The 23,363-nt window shown below is 43.2% G+C and overlaps 2 protein-coding genes across 17 annotated transcripts in view; one reads left to right on the forward strand and one right to left on the reverse strand.

Annotated features, from left to right (window-relative positions):
• The window catches only part of SLC24A1 (solute carrier family 24 member 1), a 45,031-nt gene that overhangs the window by 16,622 nt on the left and 5,046 nt on the right, over window positions 1-23,363 (forward strand). For 8 of the 10 annotated variants that reach the window (XM_077128257.1, XM_077128253.1, XM_077128255.1 and 5 more), the window contains 7 exons: window positions 5,694-5,802; window positions 9,776-9,859; window positions 11,033-11,121; window positions 13,152-13,727; window positions 14,195-14,284; window positions 15,254-15,420; window positions 16,329-17,637. In XM_077128257.1, the coding sequence (XP_076984372.1) occupies window positions 5,694-5,802; window positions 9,776-9,859; window positions 11,033-11,121; window positions 13,152-13,727; window positions 14,195-14,284; window positions 15,254-15,420; window positions 16,329-16,578 (1,365 nt within the window). In that variant the 3' untranslated portion in view covers window positions 16,579-17,637. Of the gene's footprint in view, window positions 1-5,693; window positions 5,803-9,775; window positions 9,860-11,032; window positions 11,122-13,151; window positions 13,728-14,194; window positions 14,285-15,253; window positions 15,421-16,328; window positions 17,638-23,363 lie in introns of those variants that run through there. The other 2 variants (XM_077128258.1, XM_077128259.1) reach the window with 2 other exon arrangements.
• Window positions 21,190-23,363, reverse strand: part of DENND4A (DENN domain containing 4A) — a 226,173-nt gene continuing 223,999 nt past the window's right edge. For all 7 annotated transcript variants that reach the window (XM_077128252.1, XM_077128251.1, XM_077128250.1 and 4 more), the window contains one exon: window positions 21,190-22,705. In XM_077128252.1, coding sequence (XP_076984367.1) covers window positions 22,569-22,705 — 137 coding nt within the window. In that variant the 3' untranslated portion in view covers window positions 21,190-22,568. The remainder of the gene's footprint in view (window positions 22,706-23,363) is intronic.

Genomic DNA, 23,363 nt, shown 5'->3' on the forward strand with positions numbered 1-23,363 from the left:
AAAAATAGTTACCAATGCAGTCTAACTTAGCTCTGTCTGAAAATTTTACCTGGCTTAAAAATTCTCAGTGTATTTGTTCTGGTCAAAAATGAAAGATATCTAGCTTGCCTTAACTATGTATAATCATAAAAAGCAAATAGGAAAGTGGAGATGCTAGCCTGGCTGAAAAGCAAAGCCTTATTTGTATTTGAAGGACAAGAAGCTCTTCTTTATAGAGGGTGTTTATGATAAAAATGAGAGGCTGTGACGTTAGCCAGGAGGGACCAGCCGTTTCCATGAGGTACGTGATTGGTGAGACAGCCCCAGAGAGCACCATTGGCAGGAAGGGATGTGAGGCAGATAATGAGTCTAGTTCTGGCCCCCTTGAAAACTTTCTGCCCCCAAGAATACCTCAAAATGTGAAACTCTTGGGAAAACTCTCCTATTATTTTCTAGATACATCAGGGGGTATTTTCTTCCCTGAGGAATTTTTTTTTTTTTTCATGGGCAGGCACCAGGAATCGAACCCAGGTCCTCTGGCATGGCAGGCAAGCATTCTTGCCTGCTGAGCCACCGTGGCCCACCCTTTTTTTTTTTTTTTTTTTAAATTTTGCCAACCAACAAACCCTCAAGCATACAAACTTAAGGGCTTTTCCTCCTGTTTCTTGTCAGGTTGAGGTTTATCCCAGTGGGTCCCCACCAGTGGCTTGTGCCTGCTGTGGAGACAGGAAGCACCCACCATCCCCTCCGGCCTCTGTGGGCTGTCTCAGGAAGACTCCAGGGAATCAGTGATGGATAAACTGTGCTTCCACAGAGCCCAGCCTCACCTAGACTGAGGGAGCAGGTCCCTCCTTGAACCTTTTAAAGGATAGTCAGCTTTCCCCAGTTGTCAGGAGAATATGATGAGTAGAATTTTCAAATTCAGGGTTGCTTTTCCTCATACAATTTTATGTTCTTAAGTTGTCAGTGTTCACCTACTAGCGGTTGCTAGCAGATGACAAAATCAATGCATAAGAAACAAACGTATATTAAGAGGAAGCTCAAACATCTGGTCATGCCTGTTCTGATGGCCTGTTGTTTTCATCGACCTGGGTATGCCTGTAGTTGAGATTTTACAAAGCATTCATACAACACGGTAGTATTTTCTTCTAGTGTGTATGATGGCATTCAATATGAAATTAGATATTTCATGATGTTTCACAAAGAACAGCTTGATTTCTTGATGCTTTACCATTGGGATAAATTGAGAATAGAAAACCAACAGAACGTTTTTAGTGTGGATGAAAGGGCACCTGGATGATAAACATGTAAAATAAAAATAAAAATAAAAGAAAATTCAGAGTGTGACAGTGCTGTGAAGATATAAGTAGTGATGTGATGGAGAGCAGCTGTTGGGGTTGCCCCTTTTGGGAGGGAGGACTGAGGTGGCCTCTTGGAGGAGAAGTCTGAGTGGAGATCTCCAGAATGAGAAGGGAAACCACCCCATGCTCCATGGGGAAGAGTGCTGTTGGAAGAGGAAACAGCATTTGCAAAGGCTCTAAGGAGGGAGGGTTTGGAAAGAGTTTGGCATATTAGAGGAAATGATGGAGGCCAGTGTGGCTAGTGAGTAAGGAAGAGTGTGGTACAGGATAAGGCTGGAGATGCGGGTAGGAGCCAATTCAGGCAGGCCCTGAGGATGAGATAAGGAGTTTGGATTTTATCTGAAGGGCAACAGGGGAATAATGTAATGAGTTTTGTTTATTTTAGAGATTACTCCCTAACTACTGTGTAGAGAATGAATTGTGGATATACAAGAGTTGAAGCAGGGAGTTCAGTTAGGAGGCCATGGTGGGCATTCAGTTGAAGTTGGTGGTGGCAGTGGAGAGGGAGATACATGCATGTATTTGAGAGATAATTTGAAGACAGAACCAACTGGACTTGGTAATGAAGTAGATGTGGAGGGTGAGAAGGAGGGAAAGTTCAAGCAGCAGGATGGACAGCGGTGCCATCCACTGAGAAGGGAAGACTTACAGTGTAAAATGGTGAGTTTGGGTGCCTAGGTCACCTCCGAGTGGATATGTTTAGGCAGTGTACAAATGGGCCTGAAGCTAGGAACAAGGTCTAGGCTGGAGAAAGAAACTTTTGAGTTGCTGACAAATGTGTGGAGTTAAAGCCTAGGACTGGCTGATACTACTCTGAGAGAGAGTGTGGATGGATGGAAGATAAGAGGGTCTAGGATGAAACCTTGAATGACCCCAACATTCATTCCTCCAGTAAACATGTATTAAATACCTTTTTTATGAGGCACTGGGCAGAAGCTGGGCGTATGGTCATAGAGTCAGCCATAGTCCTGGGTCTCAAAGAACTCAGCCTAGTGGAAGAGCTGGGGTTGATCTGTGCTTTGTGCAGCCTGACACTTTGTTTAAGAAAAATAATATAAAACTATTGCTAGAAAATCAGGTACAATGCCCTGGAAAGCATTTGTGTATGGGAGGAATGGGCCCTGAAGCTTAAAGTTCATCATGGTAAATCCTCCCCCATGGGGAAGACAGACAAGTAAAACCAATAGTTATAATGTCATACGATCGTGTAATGATATGGGTGAATGCCAAGGGATTTAATATTGCAGAGAGGACATGTCAACAAACCAGAGTCAGAGGAAGCTTCCTATGGGAGGTGATACTTAGCTAAATAGTGAAGGTCAAATAGGAGTACACTGACTGAAGTACCCCTTCTAGGCATGTGCAGACGCCAGGGGAACCAGAGTATAAGAGATCATAGCTGTGCAGTCCAATATGGTAGCCACTAGCTACGTGTGCCTAGGGAACACTTGAAATTAATTTCTAGCCTTGGCTATTTCACGGAGTTAGTAGTGTTGAATTAGAAAATGGATATGAAAAGATTTCAGAAAGTTAGTGGTACTACTTAGTTTAGAAGATGTGTGGAATGAACAGGAATGCACAGAGAATTATCTTAGCTTGAATGCTTCTGAAAGGCAGAGAAATCTTCAGGGGCATACACCACGGAGCAAAAATGGGCACCCTGACTCTTTCTAGACAGAATCAGCCATTTCCAAGGATGGACTGGTCCTTCCCAGTTCTTTGCCTCAGGAAAACTTATTGGGTCATTAACAGGGGGTTGGAAATGATAAATAGGGAGATGGCTGGGCCATTGGGGATCAGGCGTGGCCTCTTACATTGCAATAAACCTACAAGGCGTGTCATGAAAGAGTTGGGGGGATTTGTTTAGAAAATCCATCGTGCCCTGATCATATTCAGATTGGTTATTTCTTCTCTGTTTTGTTCATTAGCATGTTCATTCATTCATTCAACAAATGTGTATCCAAGCATACAATCCTCCCCTATCCTTCAGAGCTTACTCAAATTATATCTACTTCTAGAAGCCTTCCTTGCCTATCTCTGCCCAGCACTTTTATCCATGTGTTCTCGTTTTATGACCCACATTCTGCTTTATCATGTGGCTGTGTATTGACTGATCTCAATTCCTTTTTAGACATAGAATCCATGCCATAAACATCTTTGTATCCCTGCTAGTAATAGGGATGGTGGCCCTGGTGTGGGCAGTATTTTCTGTATTTTCTGAGCTGAAAATACAAGTTAAATAGACAAGGGAGGTGTAGCAAGTCCAGCTCTGTTCTGGCCGTGGAGGTTGGTGGGGCGGAGGAGGCAATAGGAAGGTGAATTACTGGGGACAGCCGTTAGTGACCCCACTGCCTAGGACCAGCACTAGAAACCACTCTGGGTATCTACTCATTCAGCTCACCTTTACTGAGCACCTGTGTGTACAAGAAACTGTGCTACAGGTTAAGGGGACAGAGATGGCTACATCATATGTTCGTTGCATAGCAAAAAAAAAAAAAGTGGCATCTAGCTGGGTACGTGCATGTGGGAAGGGAAGTCATGATATTGAACAGCAACAACAGCAGTGCGAGTTATGTCACAATGCAGCAAATGCAAAGTGGCAAGCAAGTGGACCGACAGTAAATACTTTGGGCTTGATGATTTTTCATCTTGGATTTTCTAGGGCTGTCCCATTTCCCAGCTGGCTGCCCTACAGCTTCCCCAGGATACTAGCACTTACTGATTTTGGTATCGTAGTGAGTGAACACAATGACTGTGAATCCTGTGCACAGCCTATAGCCAGATTGTGAAAGTTCAGGCTGGGGATTTGGACATATTAAAACATTTTCTGAGACCAGATCGTCTCCGGGTGTGTTTCTGTGTTCCAACTTGAGGGCTTCCCTGGGGAGAGAGGAAAGGAGGGAGAAATAGCGAGAGTCTTTCTGCGACATCTGGTATCTCTTGCCCCTGTTTACGGCTGGGCAATGGGGCTGTATTGGTGGATGAGCAAGAGGAAAACAGAAGTTGAAGGTGGGTGCTATATGGAGTCTGCCAGCGGGTATTCTGATAGGGTCTCGGCGGAGTGCTGCCAGGATGAGCTGGAGAAGGAGGGCTTCTTTGTCAGAGGGACTCTCCCTTCCGCCTCCATCAGCCTTCCAGGAGGTGCTAATTTGGGAGCTAGATGGGATGGCACTGCTTGCTCTTCCACTAGCTTGCTGGGTGACCCGAGGCAGTCCCTGCTCTTCTCTGAGCTGCACCTGTAAAATGACTGTTTGGACTAGATGACCTCAAGTCCAGCTTTGCAGTCCCAACATTGAATGATCTAAAAGCCTAATTACTCACGGGTTGGAATGCCCCAGAACTAAGAAAGAGAAAGGAGGGGCACCGGAGAGGCATATAAGGCTTCTGAAAAACTGTGTCTTAGATGCCTGTCATTTATGTGGGGTCTGAGAGGAATTATAGGGACCTTTGAGAGGAGAGGCTGGGACCTCAGTATAGCCTGAAACCTCCCCTATTCAAAGAGGATCCCTAGGCCAGTTGTGCGATACTGTGTTATGACAGCCACTAGATGGCATGGGAGGGATGAGTTCAGATTCCGGGAGATGGGGCAGAGAGGGGAGAGAAGGGAAGGTTTGGGTTGGGGGATGGGACCAAGTGTTTGTCTTTGGATGCTCCCTTGTAAATCAGATGATATTTCTGTATGTGTCACTATGAATAAGTGTGTGTCATTACAGTCCATCTGTGTCTGAACATTACAGATGGGTGTGTGTGTATCTATGCGTGTGTCTGTGTATATGTTGGTATGTTAAGGCCTCTGAATGCTTGGGTAAAATCAGAAGACCTGGGTGCGAATCTTGACTCTTTCATTTATTCCCCACGTGATCCTGGATAAGCACTCTGGCCCCAGAGCTTTCAATTCCTTTTCTTAAATGGAATCATAACTTTGCTTATCTTGTGTGGCTGGGGCAATGATGAAATGTGACAATGCTCTTGGCTGCCTATAAGGGTGGCACCCATGTGCAGTGCGTCACTCTCAGACGGGTCCATGGTGCATGCATGAGTGTTCCTGTGTGGGTGGACTTGCAGGGATATACATGCCCTTGGTGGTGTGGTATACTTTAGTACATTCTGTTTGCTCTGGGTTGAGACGTGGGGGATTATCCAGTGTATGAAATTAGCCAGTGATGGCAGACTGAGAAAGAAAGCTGTGTAACTCTCCTGGTTTGTGGTGAAGAGAGAGGTCAGGATAAGGCTTCTGGGCTTTCTCCCTGATCCCTGAGGGAGGTATGTGGGGTTCACAAGGCTTGGGAGTGGGCTTCTCCCCAGGCCTGGAGAAGGGATCACTGAGGCCTTCTTGGCTCTCCCCTTGCCCAGCTCCCGTCTGTGCTGACCCGAGGGAGCAGCTCTGCCTCTCTACACAACAGCACCATCCGCAGCACCATCTACCAGCTCATGCTCCACAGCCTGGACCCTCTGGGGGAAGGTAAGCAAGGCCTCCCTGAACCTGCATGGTCAGCCCTGTCCACTCCTTCCCTCCTGCAGTTGGAGAAGGAAGACCTGCAAATCTGAGAGGCAGTGGAGTGAGGGTAGGGGTAGAAGAGGATTAGTAGATGGATGAGTAGGTGGTAAAAGTCAGGCAGTCTGGGAGATAGGGTAGAGACAGAGATGACAGGGAACTTACCAAGACAGGTCGTAGGAACCCACGTTAAGGAGCTTGGCAGCTCAGGACTTAGTTATCCAAATCCTGCTCCCTCCCTGCCTCAGTGTCCCTCCCTGTAAAGTGAAGTGTTTACCTAGTTATTAATGAGCCCTGCCCTGGTTTAATTTGTCATGATCTTCATGACAAGCCAAGTGCCCTCAGGCTGAGTCCAGCAGCCCACACTGACAGTTTCCCCACCAGGAAGCTTGGCCCTGGGCTGTCTGCATAGCCCTGAAGCTCCAAATGGACAACCCTTGTTCTGTATTCAGCTCTGGAGTCCTAAGAAGCCTGCTAACTCCTTCCCAGCCAGGAATCCCAGAGGACAACCAGGGAGCTGCCAGGAGCATGTGAGGCTCCACCAGTTGTAGGATGGTGAGTGAGAGGGCAGGGTCCAGAGTGCAGTGGGTGCTGATCTCCCACTTTGACAAATGATGAGGGGGCGCAGCTGAGATTGCCACTATCCACTGATCAAGTCCTGCCTTCTACCTCCCCCAACATGCTTCTCAGGCTCTTAAATGGAACCCTTGAGGCATGCTGCTGCTCTCCTTTGACCTATTCCTCTCTGGATCTCTGGGGAAAGAACTGGGAACTTGGGCAGGAGGCCTTCAAGGAATGGTTGGCCTTTGGGTAGAAGCCAAGGGGTCAGAGTGCAAGAGTTGAGGTCTGAGCTGAATATAACACTAGACACTGACCCATGAGCCCTGGGGAGCATGATTGACCCTTCTGGTTCAGGAACAGATTTAGCAGGCTCAGAATTTTCCTCAAGCCCTGAACTGTCCTCTTCAGACACAATTTTGGGTTTTTGGGTATTTAAAAACAGGTCTGTTTATACTGTGAAAAGGAGAGTCAAAGACAGGGTCATTGAACCTTTAGAAATTCCTCAAGGTGAGCCTTGGCATACAGTGTGAGGGAGGCTATGCCCAAGTGCCAACTCCAGACAAAGTGAACCCCTTGGGTCTCAAGAACTGAGTCTAGCATCCAGCAACCTGTGGGCGGTGAGTACTGTGGGTACTAACTACCTGGCCTGGGCCCAGTGAAAGAAACTGTATCTCTGGCCATGCTGCACCAACCCTTGAGGAATCACTCACTCTGAAAAAGTCCTAAAGATAAAGACCTTCTCCTAAAGGTACCTTAGAGCTCCTCTGCCTGGGGCACTTCCACAACCAATATCTGTTAGCTGGCCTACTTGTGCTAACAGGATTATGTGATGTCCAGGCTGGGCTGAGGTCAGAGGAGATTGATACTAAGAAGATGATCCAGCCACGCTGAGAGCTGGCCTGGGAGGCCATGTGAGGAAACAAGCTCTGGGGGAACCAGCGACAGAGTCATCTCAGGGAATGCCTGGGACATTGTATGCATGAGGGGCTGGCATGGAATGTCCCTTAGATTGAATGCTGTGCTGATATGCTCTAAAATGCAGAACCCACCCCTGCTTCTATCCCCTGAGACTGTCAAGGAGGAGCTGGGACCATGCAGGGCTGTTAAACAGCCACCTTGTTCCCAAGACTTTCCAGATACATGCTTTTATATATATATATACTGTTTCCAAATGTCTGTCCAGATACTTCCAGCCTTTCCAGGTGTTCCAACTCCTTCCACAGAGCTGGTCAATGAATTTTCCTGTGGACTGAACTCTCTCCTACCATGTGAAGGGGATTTTTCTCTCCCGGATCCCATGTCCCCTTCTGAGACTTGTGTGTGTGTGTGAGATGGAGGGATGGGGGAGAGGGAGAGAGAGAGGAGAGCGAGACAGAGACTCTAAAGCTTACCTCCTTTTTTCAATGGCAAGGAAAATGAGAGGTTAGTGTGTATGGGAGGGATGAGAGGGAAAGAGGGGGAACTTGGCTTTTCTTGCCAGCCCCTCCTGTCAACAGTGTGCAGATATTCCCAACTCCAGGACTGGAACCAGAGGAACCCTTCCTGGTAACAGCTACACATTGCTAGACAGAAGGCTGCTGTGTTTGGCTCATGCAAGGGGGTACTGGGGTTGCCTGGATGGGGCAGGCAGTGGAGTGCCGGGCTTGTGCTAGCTTCCTGACATCTCAGTTCTGTTGAGGATCTTCAACAGAAGACTTCCAAGGAACACACCTACATGGGGGCGGGGGTGGGGGGGTGGGGAGCTCTGTAGGATGGAGCAGGATGAAGGCAACTGCAGCAACTTTGAATATTTAGCAGACAGATTGAGAGGAGGGAATTCCAGTGATCGGTTTCTGCCAGTCCTCTCTACCAGGGATGGATTCAGGCAAAGGTTTTGATGCACCCAGCTTCCCAGACTGTACCTTCTCAATTTCTGCAGTATATAAGGACCAGATAATCCACACAGAGCCTCTGGAACACTGGGCCTGATCATTGCAGGGTTGCTTCCTGGGCAGGACAGCAGCACTTAACTACCATTGTCAACTCATAATCATCATCGTTGTTGTTATAGCTAAAACTTATATAGGGTTTTTTTAGATGCCAGGCACTGTTTCAAGCATGTTCATGTATAAAATCATTGACTCCTTACAAAGGCACAGAGAAGTTAAGGAATAACACAGCCAAATCTGCAGTTAGCAAGTGACAGAACTAAGAATCACACTCAGGCTGTCTGGCTCTAGAATCTGTGCTAACAAAACAATGTGGATGAGGCTAGCACTTTGCAGCAATGAAAGCATTTTAATGTTTTGTCTCATGGACCCTCACAGCAATGCTCCAAGTATGTTATGCTACTGCCCTTTTAGAGAGAAGACACAGGACAGAGGATGCAGGCTTCCAAGATCACTTGGTACTCACCAGGTAGAGCCAGACTAGAATCCAGAATAGATCCCATGGTTCCACGTTGTGTCCCCCACCCCTAATCCCCTCCAGCTACCCAGCTGTGAGGACTCTCATGAGCCCCCTGGACCACAACCTGTGTCCTACCTTCCTTTCTTACCTTGAAATTACACTTACAAAGCACTTTGCATGTTACCTGGCACATAGTCACATAGAAAAATTGTTGCCCTCCTGTTTTTATGGCCTGGAAATCAGCACCCCATTCTGCACCCCATTCTGCACATGTGGCTGTGTGGGCCTCCAGTAGGCATCCTGTGTTCAGGGGTTCTGGAAGGAGGCCCCCAATTGCCTGCAGGTGTCTGGGGTCAAGAATGGTATGGCAGGAAGGTGATGGATCACCTGTTTCCCTTTTTCCACAAGATAGGGAAGGTGCATGAACATGGCCACCAGTAGCCCCCCTGGGAGCTGTAACAAAGCTTCTAGTGGATTCATAGAAAATCTAAGCTGCAAAGGACCTTATAGTCAGTCCAGTCCAGGGATATCAACTATATGTTTTCTTGCCATTATTTCTCCATTCCTTGTCCATTGCAGATGCCACTGGTCAATCATAGTACTTTGCTCCTGGGTTTGGGTCAAAATCCTTCTCAGTTCAGCACTCAAGCAGCCATCACTTGAGCAGATAAAGAAAATAAATTCTATCTGTTGTCTCTAAGTCCAACCGTGTCATTTTATCAAAGAGAAAATAGACCTAGAGAGAGAAAAATGACTTGCTCAAGGTCACAACCAGTTAGTGACAGTGCAGAGAATTTAAAACAAACGTTTGGGAATTAGGTGCCATGACCGTGTCCAGTAGGACCAGAATCCAGTCATCCTGACTCCCAGGCCAGGCCCTTCTCACCCAACCACAGTTGCTCTGGCTGCTTAGCTGACCATCCTAACTAAAAGCCATGGAAGCAACAATTTTGTGTTCCTAGGTAAAATGTATTTTCTTTCTCATTCGCAGTGCATTCCTCCAAGGACAAGGAAGAGATCTTGAGTCAGGAGACCAGAGCCAAGCCCCAGACCAAAGCAGAAAGCAAACTTGCAGGTGAGAGGTTGGCTGGACCAGTGGGTATTCTCCTGTCACTCCTCCTTCCTGTCAGCAGTGAGCCTGGCCTGGAAGCAGCTTCCAGCTCAGGCTGAAGAATGGGGCATGCCTCTGGGCTCCTCTGAGCCAGTCAGATTCTGATGCTGGTGTGTCCACCCTGCCCCATGCTGCCCTGCATGCCACTGCATACCTGGCCTTTTCCTTCCAGCCCGCTCCCTTCCTGATATGCTTGCTGGCCTAAGGCTGGCCATGTACACCTTCCTCTGTACATCCTCATACGGATAGGCAAGGGCAGGCCATGGAGTTATTGAACTACCACATCTGTTTTGCTAAATCTCATCCCAAATGAGACTTGTTGGGGACGGGCACATCTTTTCTCCTTCCTGTCACTTCTACACAAGGATAGTGCTGCTAGTGACCTGCCTGAGACCAGCAACCCCAGTGAGTGACAGCTCTGCAGGTTACCAGGAGTCTGGTGACAGAGAAGTCTAGCATCTCTCTAGGGCAGGGGGACTGGAGAAAAGTGGGAGGGCTTCTGCCATGTGAGCTCTGCACAGTGCACCAGACCTGTCTGATCTAGTTGGCAGCCCCCAAAGGGAGGCAGAGCAGCAGTCATTAGTCCCATTCTATAGGAAACAGGTTCAGAGAGACCAAGGACTTGCCTTAAGCCACAACCAAGAAGTGAGAGAGCCAGTATACAAACCCAGCTGTCCAAACTTTCCAAGTCTCCCTCCCCACCAACCCTGTGCTTCTCAGCTGCTGCCTTTGAAATCATCAGCTGCTGCCTTTCCCCTTTCCTGAAGTTGGTAGGGGAAAGAGTCAGACCCTGAGAGCTGGGAGAGTTGCCCTCCCTCTGCTCCAGTTGCCCAAGCTGTTCATAGGACCCTTGGTCACATTGGCCAGGATGGAAATGTTTGTGAATACAGGGGGAGCAAGGATGGCCACATCTAAGCTGTCCTCTCATCTGCAGATATCTCAGTGGATGGGCAAAAAACAATTCTCATCGTATCATTTTACTTTTCCTTCCAACAAGAAATTTAGGAAAATAAACCTTCTGAGACCCTAAAGTAGGCAAATCCAATAGCCCTCTAGCCATTCACAGCAGGGTCCCTGCCAGTCACTCTCAGAACCTAAGTACACTTCTCTGACCTATCCTATGTTTATCCTTTAAAGATGAGGAGCCAGCCAAGCTCCCTGTGGTCACACCCACACCAGCCCCTGCACCAGACATCAGGGGAGATCAGAAGGATCCTGACGGTCAGGTAAGCACCTAGCCTGGTTGCCCTCTACAAGGTGCAGGAATTTGAGAGGCCCAGGGAAGGACTTGCTGGAATACTTCCTCTCTGAAGGTCTGCAGTCCTTTCTAAGATTCATTCTTTGTGGTTAGCATTGCCCTTTCTCTAAAGATCACCATAATACAAAAAACTCATGAGACAGGTTAAATCACCTTAACACATTAGTATAAGTGAGATAATATATATGTGAATGTGTTGTGAACTGTCACATGCTATAAGGCTACCACCCCAGTCCTTCAGTCCACAGAGAGGAACCAGTGATTGGCTCCCAGTCTCAGAAAAGAGAGAATCTTTTCAACCCGGGCTACATGTCTTGCATATATCCAGCTGTGGTCCAATCAGCCACAGCCAGGGAGAGATGGGGTGCCTTGATTCTAAGGGAGCCATCCATTCAGCTGGGACTATGAGGGGTGGCAGTTCTCAGAGAAGAGGGTGCAGGCTCGGCAGATACTTCCGTACCTATTAAGTGATTTGTCATCCCCTCCATGAAGCCTCTCTCCCTGATAGGGGGAAGAAAGGCAGGGTAGGAATTATTTCAGACTAAAATCTTCTGTCTCCTCATTCCCGGTTCAAAACACAGGCCTCATCTAATATTAACGTTTGACTTCTTCATCAGAGGTCTCAACCCTGGTTGCATATTAGAATAATTTGGGGATGTTTAAAAACTGCCCAGGTCTTACTATCAACCAATTAAATAAGAATATCTGGAGTGGGGACCTTGGGTCTTAATGTTTTTAAAAGCCTCCAGGTGACTACGAATCACAGAACTTGGGGAGTTACCTGTATCATGAAGTTTGTTACACATAACACACTTACTCCATGAACAGCCAGTCCAGGCCATTTGCTCAAGGCACTGGACCAGCATGTTGCTAGTTTGGTTGGGTGCCTAATCTCAGGACCCTCAGAATGAATGGCTTTTAGAGTGCCTAGAGTCAGACCATGGTTCCCAAACACTGGTCTTCAGATGGATGCATTAGGAACACTTGTTAGCAGGTTAAAATACAGATTCTTGACTTCCAATCCCAGAAATTCTAATTCAGTTGGTCTCGAAAATCTGTATTTCTAATAAGCTCCCAGTTTGGGAACTGGAGGTCTCATTCATTTCTGGCATTTTCCAAGTAGGTTAGTATAGTGTTCAAGAGACTGAGAGTTAGACTATCCATGTTCAAGTCCCAGCTTCATCACTTACAACCCATGCGGACCATGGACAAGTTAATAACTTCTCTGTACCCTAGTTTCTCCACCTGTAAGATGGGTATAATTTTACATTATCATGAGTTACTTGATTCATAGAACATGGTAGATGGTGTGGTGCCTGGAACATAAAACCCCTCCATAGGTAGACATTATCTTCATTATACATATACAATAATATAAGAAAACAATTTAGGAGTTTTAGTAGACTCAGCAATTTGATATGACCACCAAAAGATATACTATACTAGGCAACATTAATGGAAGCATAGTATCTAAGACAAGGGCGGGTGATAGTCCTGTTCCTCTGTGTTGGTGTTCAGTCCTGGACAGTCTACTCGTGGGATGTAAACTAATTAGAATGGGTTCACCAAGATGGTAAGGAAGGCTCTAGGTGATGGAATGCATGAATGATAGAAGGACTAGGAATGTGTAGCCCAGGGAAGAGAGCTGTTCCAAGGAAGAGTGATTCTGCTTGTCCTCTGTGGCTCTTTCAAAGAGTAAATCTAAACACAGGGTAGAAATTTGATATATAGATTTCAAACCAATAAGAGCTACGAAATAGAAACTGCTTTAGGTGTTGAGTTCTCCATCCCTGGGAATGATCAAATAAATGTTTGACAACCTGGATAGGATGGTCATGGAGGGAATTTTGCCGAAGGACTGCACTAGTTTTTTCCTCCTACTCAGGCTTTCAGATACATTTTCAGAACAACAACAACAAGAAACAAATAGGGGAAAGCTTGGTTGGGAAAACAAACAGAGCAGTTCTCACACGTTAATCTGTTGGCTTTGATTTGCAGGAAGATGTGGCTGGAGCCGAGAGCAGAGGTGAAGTGATAGGTGAAGAGAGTGAAGCTCCTGGTGAAGGTGAGATGCAACCAGAATGTGAAGGTGACACTGAAGCAGCAGGAAAAGAAGATAAATGTGAAAGTGAAGGAGAAATCCAAGCAAAAGAAGATGATGAAAGTGAAAGCAAAGGTGACATCCAGGTCGGAGACAGTGAATATAAATGTGAAGTCCAAGCAGAAGACAATGAATGTGAAGTTGAAACCCAAGCAGGAGGAGAAGATGGTGAGATGAAAGGTGATGAAGGTGAAACTGAAGGCCAGGAACCCAATGCTGAAAATCAAGGTGAAGCCGAAAGTGATGAGAAAGGTGCAGATGGTGAGGAGGGAGGTGATGACAGTAATAGTGAAAGTGAGGAGGAAGAGGAGGAGGAGGAAGAGGAGGAGGAAGAAGAGGAAGAGGAGGAGGAGGAAAACGAGGAGCCTCTGTCTCTCAAGTGGCCCAAGACCAGGCAGAAGCAGGCCCTTTACTTCTTCCTCCTGCCCATCATACTCCCATTATGGCTGACAGTGCCTGATGTCCGGAGGCTGGTGAGTGTGCCTGGTTGTATCCGAGCCTGTTTGTTCCCAGGAAGGCTGGTGGAGTCTGTAGGCGCCCAGAGCTCACATTCAAAAGGTGGGAAAGGGCAGGAAAAATCAACTTGTGAGGGCTCCACTGCTGAGAGGAATCTGGGATGGAATTATAGCCCTGGAGGGGTGGGGCAAGAGGTTGCAGAAGCCAAACCAAATACTTTGATTCTTCTAGTTGTATGGCAAGCAAATAGTTCTTTTCAGTTTGGCTCATCCTGAATCATCCTACTTGCTGGGCTCCCCTAAGGCCATCACCCCATCCTTTCCCATCTATCACAAGATTCTCACTGGAGACAGAGCCTCAGTTTAATTTCCCCAGATGCTCTCCATTAATTACATATGATCACTGATTTTAGGCTTCCTTAGAAGGGCAAAAAACTTTTTAACCTCTTCATCTGATTTCTTTTCCTTTCCAAACTTCCAAACAGGAGTCTAGGAAGTTTTTTGTTATCACCTTCCTGGGAGCCATCGTGTGGATAGCCATGTTCTCATACCTCATGGTGTGGTGGGCTCACCAGGTGAGTGAATGACAGGAAATAAGTCCTGCAATCAGCAGGTCCCAAGAATATTACCCCCCCCCCCTTCAGGATGAATTTCAAGGACTCAAGGAATGGGAAGGACCAAATGAATTTGTACAGTCTCTATACTGTAAAAGCTTACAAGTAGACTTTATTCCCATGAATGGTGATTTACAAGTGTGGTTTCCTGTCTTATATTCACAGTGTAGAATGGGAGGCACTTCACAGTCTGGTCCCAGCTGACCATATCTAGCCTCATTCCCCGCTTTCTCCATCATGCAGAGCATCCCCACCCCCCACCTTCACCCCTGCTGCTGGTGAAATTCTCATTCTTCAAGAGCCAGCTCAGTCAGCATTGGCTCTTCTTGGGCATTTCCCCCAGGCAGACCTAATCAGTCTTACTTTGAGCACCCATGGCTTTGCTGATCTACCTGAGGTGTTGCACTAAGTCCTGAACTGTAATTGCTTTCAAGCTTTTCTCCCTAAGTTGGCTGAGTTAGGGACTGTATTGTACTGTTCATATTTCTATCTCTAGCCTCTTAGTTCCTGGTACAGAGAAGGTGTCTATGTTTTCTAGAAATTAAAATGTTGACATGAATAGATTTTTGGAGGGGTAGTTCTTTTGGTAAGGTGGAAGTGTTGTAGTTAGAATGACAGTGAGAGGAAGGGTAACTCTATTGCATATGGACTTTTAGTCCAAATAAGAAAAGCAGAGTAGTGTGGTTCCCTGCAGCCTGCAGCAGGGGCTCCATTCTTTTCTGTTTTTTTTTTTTTTTTGGGGGGGCTCCATTCTTTCTCTCTGTGACTTATCTTCCTAGCACCCAATTCCATCCATCACCCTCCTTCACCCAGGCTGAGGGAGTACATTGAGCTCTTTAGAAGGTGCTGTGTCTGCACAAAGTAGCATGTGAGGAGTCTCAAGTTTCTGAGCTGCTGACATGGTTTGTCGTTACTGTTGCTGTTTACCAGGTTGGTGAAACAATAGGGATTTCCGAAGAGATTATGGGTTTGACAATCCTAGCAGCGGGCACATCAATTCCTGATCTCATCACTAGTGTGATTGTGGCTCGGAAAGGCCTTGGCGACATGGCTGTGTCAAGTTCTGTGGGCAGTAACATATTTGATATTACTGTGGGGTAAGTGGTGATATACTTTCCAAGGCACATTAAGTATGACTGGAAAGCAATGCATTGGCTCTGGGTTTTCTGCTTCATTCATTATGCAGGGGATAAAAGGGCATTTATTTTATTAGTTTCTTCAAAGCAACAAAGTATTTTCCATGCATCACAACCAGATGGCATGACAGAATTAAAATGCTGCCTGAAATGTGACTAGAAGTTATAGATGAATTGAAAAAGGAAGTACATTAAATTCCATTACCAAACCCAGTCAAATGCTCTGCTCACTGACCTCCAAGATGGTAAAGGTGGGGTCAGAAGGGTCAAAGACTCAATCTCATTTCCTGATACTCCTGCTTGTCTCTATTTGGGCTCCTGCCAACTCAGAGGCATTTGGCATAAATAGGCAAATGCCTCATCTCCCCTGACCATCCTCACATTTCTCCTCCCAGCCTCGTCTGAGCAGAGCACCTGGGCTGTTCGCACTTCTCCAGTCACGTCCTGATACTGGGTGGTGGTTTTGGTTCCTTTAGTCTGAATCTGTGTATGGGGAGTGGAGAATAGAGGGGGCAAATGGGAGGGAGTTGAAAAGGGCATAGAAGAGTCCTGATCACAAAAGAATTGAAAGAAATGCTATCCCAAGCTAGGCCTTAAAGTAAAACCTTAAGAGGCCAACAAATCTGATACCTAGGTTAGTCAGAAGTTATAAAAAATGCAGAAAAAAGAGCTCAGACCCAGAAAACTTCAGTTTTAATTTAGGCTCTCCTAGTTATTAGCTATGAGTTCTTGGGCAAGTAATTTAACTTCCGTGAACCTTGGTTTCTCATCTGTGAACTGGACCTAATGCTTTGTAACTGTAAAATATCATTTGAATATATGATTGCATTAACTTTCAGAATATTCATGTTATTTCTTTAATCTCGCAGCTTGCCCTTTCCTTGGTTGCTTTTCTCTCTTATCAATGGATTACAGCCTGTTCCAGTCAGCAGCAATGGCTTGTTTTGTGCAATTGTTTTGCTCTTTCTCATGCTCCTGTTTGTGATCTCTTCAATTGCATTGTGCAAATGGAGAATGAACAAGATCCTGGGCTTCATAATGTTCCTCCTTTACTTTGTGTTCCTGATAATCAGTGTGATGTTAGAAGATCGAATCATATCCTGTCCTGTATCTGTTTGAGTCAAAGTCACTGTTGCTCACAGTGGACACATATCAGAAGACCATGCACCATGCCAGAAGTTATTATACCTCTTGTTACATTAATGCAAGAATGAACATGATCTGGGAGAATGGACTAAGCAGCCCAGAGCCTCTGTTGTGTGATCCAGGACTGACCTTTATCCTTGAAAACACCTGGTAGCTCAATGTGGATTAAGAATCCCACCCTAGAGGGGTGGAGTGCCTCCTCCTGACTCATGCAAACAACCATCATGTGGGGACCAGTAGAGAGACCTCTGGAGCCAGAGGATTTTCTAAATGAGTAATAACTGGGGTGAGGATTGGGACAGGCACAGCAGCAATAAGACAAGCTCCCACCCTCACTGTTTCTTCATCATTCCTGAAGGGCTGCTGGTCCAAAAGATGCAGACATGGCCTGTATCTCACCCTCCTGGGTCCTGCCCAAAGCACACACTGAAATTTACTGTCTCCTCTTTTTCTGTTCAGAATGTGAGGGTCTATGTCAGGGTTTCAGTTTAAGGAGCTAAGACTGGGAAAAAGGAAGTATATGAAGAATCAACTATCATTCCACACTGTAGTCCCATAAAATGTGTACCAATATTTTTTAGTTAAAAGGACATTTCTGAAATGTGAAATTTAAATAGGAAGCAACCCTATTAAGGGTAATTTAAAAATATGACCTTATTAGTGGTCACCTTGAGGGATTAGACATCCTAACAAAGCTGCTCTGGCCCTGCCCCTCTAGCATGTTCTTGTCCAGCAGTGACTGTTCTTGCCACTAGTGAGTGAGAAGGCAGATTATTTTAAAAGGACTTCAAAGGAGCTCAGGTAATTGCAGATTATGATGGTAAATATGTGTTTAATATAAACTAAGAAATGACTCATTGAGATGAGAAGATAGTGGGCTAGATATGATGTGGAAAAAAAAATCAACATTTTAGTGTTGAAAGGCTGAATTATTCAGAGAATTTCAGTTTCCAATGGGAACACAGTGAGGCTTTCAAATTATAATCCATCTTTGGAGACCAACTAGTTAATTAAACTAATGGCCTTACTATACCAGGATTTCTGTTTTTTGGAAATAACTTTTATTTGAGTTCAATAAATTGTCAGACCCAATGATACTTTACTTTTATACATGGATGGGCTCATCCCTATCTTTAGATCACTTGGTCAGAATGCTTGAGAGAAGACTGAAGAATGTGGAAGCATGTTTAAATTCCATATTCTGAATTCAGTTATCTTCATTCCTGAAACTGCTTAATTGCCAGGTCTCCATTTGCCATCGGCCTAAGAGCAGGAGAGCACACCACCAGCGGAAGGGAGAGCCAAATACCATTTCTCTTCCAACATGGTGGCAATAGCCAATTCCAGCTAGTCTTGGATGTCCCACCTCCTCACCAGCTCAGACATGGGCTTCTCCAAACTGAGTTAGGGATGAACAGTGAAATGTTCTTTAATAACAAAGTGCTAAATATCCACCTAGTGATTAAAACCAACTCTTAGTGATCTAGCATCCTTTTCCCACTTTGTGGCGCTTCAGTGTTCCTCCTGTACTTTGGATTCCTCATAATCAGAGTGATATTAGAAGATCGAATCATATCCTGCCCTGTATCTGTGTGACTCAAAATTTTGACCACTTCACACTATGACAGAAAGGGACAAGTAGATAAAATGAAAGCTGTGTCTTGATGGATGAGTAGGAATTCACTGGGGAGAGAAAGAAAAGATTTCAAGGAGATGGATGACCTATAACTTCTAAAAGATCAATTTGTTACGCTTATAATTAACATTTTTGTCATACATTTACAAATCTACTAAATTTATGAAAACCATGCTGTTTCAGAGATAAAGTAGAATCCTAAAATGTCAAGATAATATTGAGATGGTCCTTCATATAATATGCAGAATGATCTTTATAGTTACCTGGGACAAACTCTAGGTCATTCCATCAGTCTGGAAAGTTGGTACTGTCCCATGTGGGTATCTGAATTAGAAGACAGTGGCTGTATGATGACTTCCTCCCCCTGGGGTTGTATTTCCTTAATAGTTCAAGTAATAGATTTGGCTCAGAATTCTAAAAATGTGTAACTCTTCTTAATGTAAATGGATTAAGATTATTGTACCAGAAAAATTAGATATATTCCAAATTTTGGAAATTTCCCAAACTGATGTGTTTAAACAGTTACTATACTTGTTGAACATTAAATTATGCTCTCATTAATAGATCTGAAAATGGTTTTATCAAATTATAGCCTTGGTCTTTTACAGTACTGTCTATATCAGAAGTATATTTTATTTAAAGATTGAGTACCAACGGGGCAGTAATTGAAATTTATTATTTAGGGCACAGACTATTAGATACAGGGGCAGAACTGGTGGCCTTATCTGCCAATGACAGCCTTAGATCTGACCCCTGTTTTGTGGGAGGTCCCCCTGAAGGTGAAGCTTGCAATGTATTCTGAGACTGGTAGCCATGAAAGGTGCAAAGAGAGAGCTCATGAACAGGGCAGCCCATCCTTGGTGGTCACCTGAGCCTGAGAAGACACTGTCCTGTGCTGCCTGCACAACCAAATGCACGCTTCGATCTTCCCTGTCCTGTGAAGAGCAGGCCAACCCTGAAGAATTTCATTTACAGAAAATTCCAACAGTTGCTCTAGTGGTTTCATCACAGTGCTACATCTGAACAGAAAATCTTTAAATACAAAAAAAAGGAGCCATCCAAATTAACAACTGTGGAAGGCAACAGTAACTTTATCAGAAGAATCTATTACCATCTCAGAATATAGCATGTGCACACAAACTTTGAAAATTAGAGATTAAAATTCTTGTACTAATCTATACACTACTAATTGTAAACAAAAATAATTAAACCAACAAATGTGCTTACTTTGAGGCCAGAGGAGGACAGCATAAAGGGATGGTAAGAAGACACCATGTACTGAGAATGCTAATAAACTGGTTTCCAGCTGTTGGGCAAAAGAGAATTTCATTTCTGAAATAAAGCTTACCCTTATATGTAAACAGGAAGGGGTAAAACATGTTAACTTGAGCACAGAGGCCCCTCAGAGAGTCAGTTTGCTCTTCCCTTTGCTGGTCAGAGATAAAGGGCCTAATAGGAGCTTTCAAGTTCTAGTGGGAGAAATAAAAATAAAGCTGGGCTCTTGTACGTTACCAAATGGGTATTTTCTTGCTATATACTTAAGGGGTATTTAGAAATACAACATAACTTTAATAAACAGTAGGTTAACACTTGCTCATTGTAATAAAGTATTATCATAATTATCAGCATAAAGTAAAAATGAGTATCACCTAAAAAGCTGAACTGATATTTTTATGGGCAGTTCTTCTATATTAAAAATGGAAAGACATATTAGAAAATCTTACAATAAAATAAGCTTGTGGTATTTAGAGGTTTAGATTTCAAAGCAAAACAACGCCCCCTCCCCCCCATCAGAAGATGAACACCTGCATAATTCCCTATCTGGCAATAGGAGGAAAAAATTGAATATTTTAAATGTCATAAAAAATACAAACGATATCATTCAAAACATAATGGAAGGAAGTAGTAAGCAAATTATACCAGCATACAGCATGGTTTATTTTCAACAAATGCAACACATAAACAAAACTAAAAGTAAGAAAATAAGAGATAATGTAGCAAAAGGGTATTTTTCTCCAAAATGATTGGCCATGATTCTCCAAAAGTTATGGCCAACAGAGAGAAAACTGAAGAAAAGTTTGTAAAGTATTTTAAAGAATTATCTGTGTTTCAATTTTTGTTTAAGGAGGGTTTACCATTTTCTATTCATTTTAGGTTTTACTTTCAAAGACTACATTTGTGCAAGTAATCTTCCCTGGGGATTAAAAGTAGGGGAAACAAAACCACACCCAAAAGCAGAAACAAAACTTGGGGCAGGGAGGAGATAAAAATTACGTTCACTTTCCAAATGAGTTTGAACCATAAAAATGGGCTTTACTACACTCTCTTTTTGTCAGACATTTGAAATTTGTAAAGTATGATTCCTACATATTCTATGTATTTTAAAAAAGGTAAACAATAGTGAACTCTGTTCTTATGGGGGTGGAGGAGGGGAACAAGTACCCAGAATCCTGTTTGGAGGGGTATTTAACGCCAGCGCCAAAAACCTAATCTATCAAATGTTGCTCTCATTTGACAATTTTGAATGATTTAGAGAACGTAAGACTCAATTAGAATGTGAAGTTCAGATATGAACAGTAAAGAAGGGTGAGTCTAGGGTGATATTTACAAAGCAGAAGCAGATATATGTGCATAGCACCAGATTTTTCAAGTAAGCAAGTACACCCTCAGATTAACTGCAGTGACAGTTTTAACATTTCCAAACTTTCCTTATTATTTCCCAGAGTAAAAAGCTGTAAAATGTTTCAGGTTGGTGTATTCACTAAGGTGTGAACTCAAAAGGTGTCCTGTCTGCATCTGAAATCATTCTAAGTCTCAAGACTCCAAAACATGTCCAATCCAAGTGTTCAGAACTCTACTGGTTTTATGCACCTAATTTGGGACCATCCATTTTTAATTCTCTGAAGTTGGCTGGAGAACTCCTATATTAATGACGATGTGTGCAAATGTACATACATAGTCAAAATCTTTCATTCTAACAGCCAAAGGATACTTTTTTTCTGGCATAATTTACCAAAGAAAGTGACATCAGAAATAATAGGACTAAAAATACATTTTTAGAGTCTTTTTAATACCCATGGTGCTGAAGCATTCAATTTATTATCTGACAACTGGATATTTCTGGATTTTAGATTCCATAAACTTCTGATTCTGAAGTTGAAAAAGCCAAATTCCTCAATATGGGAAATTCTATTTGGCTGTACTTTTAGACTTTTTAGACAGCATTATTCTATTTTTGAAAAAGAAGTCTTGAATATTTATAAATAGTATTAATAGAATATTCCAGTAGATTATATTCTGGATAAATATTTCATAGTATAACTTGCATTCTACCCCATATTTTATATATTAAAATAAGGGTAAAAACTGACCTAGGCCTAATTGTCTTAATTCTAAAATGTAAGTTCTTATGTAGAATATTGAAATTTGGACTGACTTGTAAGCCACAACGTCACACAAAATGTGTAAGGAAAAATACACATTTTCTCTGTCTACTATATGTATATATTAGCAGCAGAGAACATTTTTGAATCATGTGTGTTGAACTTGATTTTGCGGAAGCAGAACTGGACCTCTCTAGCTTTTCTTTCACAAGATTCAGTGAGTCAGTCTGGGCGGTGCACACTACCCTCTGCATTCCCACTGCTTTCAGGCTTATGGATACTCACATGCAATCCTAGGACAACACTGACATTAGCACTGATATTTTTGGATCATTCTTCCAAATAATAAAATAGATAGACACAGAGAGAACCTGCAGCTGGACTAGTTACTTCAAATAGCAGCAGACATGGAAAATAAGCACTTAATTGCTTGCTTCGTAAGTTTAAATTCATTTTAAGATTGCTATATTAAGTTTAAGAATTAAAAAAATATCAACTTACTATAAACAATTTAAAATATGTATAATACAACTTCATGGTCAAAACATTTGAATAGTCTATGAAAACAAGAGATACTTGATCTCACATTTCTGTTTAGGTCCCATGTGATTTTTTCAATTTGTCTTTCAGGAGAAGCAATAAAAGAATTGTTTTATCTATGGCAACTAACTTGTTTAGGAGTTTCCTCATCTCAAAAATACTTTATTTATTACAAGGAATTAAAGGAAAAAAAAAAGAAAGGAATAGTGGCTCTCCCCATTTGTTACTTTTCTCTTCTTAAAACATTCTGTACATATACAAAGTAGCTATCTGGACCTTCTGAACCATTTACAAATACATTTTCAAAAATTGAAGGAAAAAGTTTAGTCTAAAAGTGTTATTTTATACATTGACTATATAATACATAATGAAAGTACAAACACACACACACACACACACAAAGCTTAAAGATAGGGCTCTCCAAAGGTTTTCCGACATTCCATCACTCCTGTACTTGGTGGTCTATCACAGTTGTGTGTGCTCTTGACTTGACTAGGTGTGAGACGATCGTATGCCATCTTGTACTCTTTATCAAATGCATCTGCAAAAACACATAAAGAAATAAAGACAAAGAAATGTATGTTTATGTTGCCATAAATCAAATTAATATTACAAAACCACAAAATTAGTGGTGAAGGAATCTCAAGGTTATTTCTCTCGTCCAAAGGACTTAAGAATTTTAAGAGCTAGAAGGGGAAATTTAGGGCCCACAAATTTTTACAACTAGATTGCACAGACCAGTGAAACAAAGTTTTAGAATGCTAACTTCTAATTTTTACTAAGTTATGATGCTGAAAGTCACTAAATATCATACAGGTGGTTTCTGTACTTTGCTTTTCATATTCAATAAATAACAAAAGAGTAGGCGTAAATAATGGCATTTTCCATCAAAATTAAAAACGTTTTTGCCCATATTTTCTTTATACAAGTCCTTTAATGCTTTTACAATTTGTTTTTACATTTTAATTTTTGATCCAATTGGTGTATATTTTGGTGTAAATATCCTACACTTCCTATTATGAGAGACCCTCAAAAAATCCAAATATCTTCTGATATCATCATAAAAATGATTTTTTTCTCTTTTCTTATGGGAAATAGATGGAGCTACTACATTGTGATCTTTATCAAATTCTATCCCCTTGGAGATTCAAATGAGGTATGAATTATGACTGAATTCACAAAGATCACACATTTCTGCC

Source organism: Tamandua tetradactyla, chromosome 14 (genome assembly GCF_023851605.1).
Source record: "Tamandua tetradactyla isolate mTamTet1 chromosome 14, mTamTet1.pri, whole genome shotgun sequence".
NCBI lineage: Eukaryota > Metazoa > Chordata > Mammalia > Pilosa > Myrmecophagidae > Tamandua > Tamandua tetradactyla.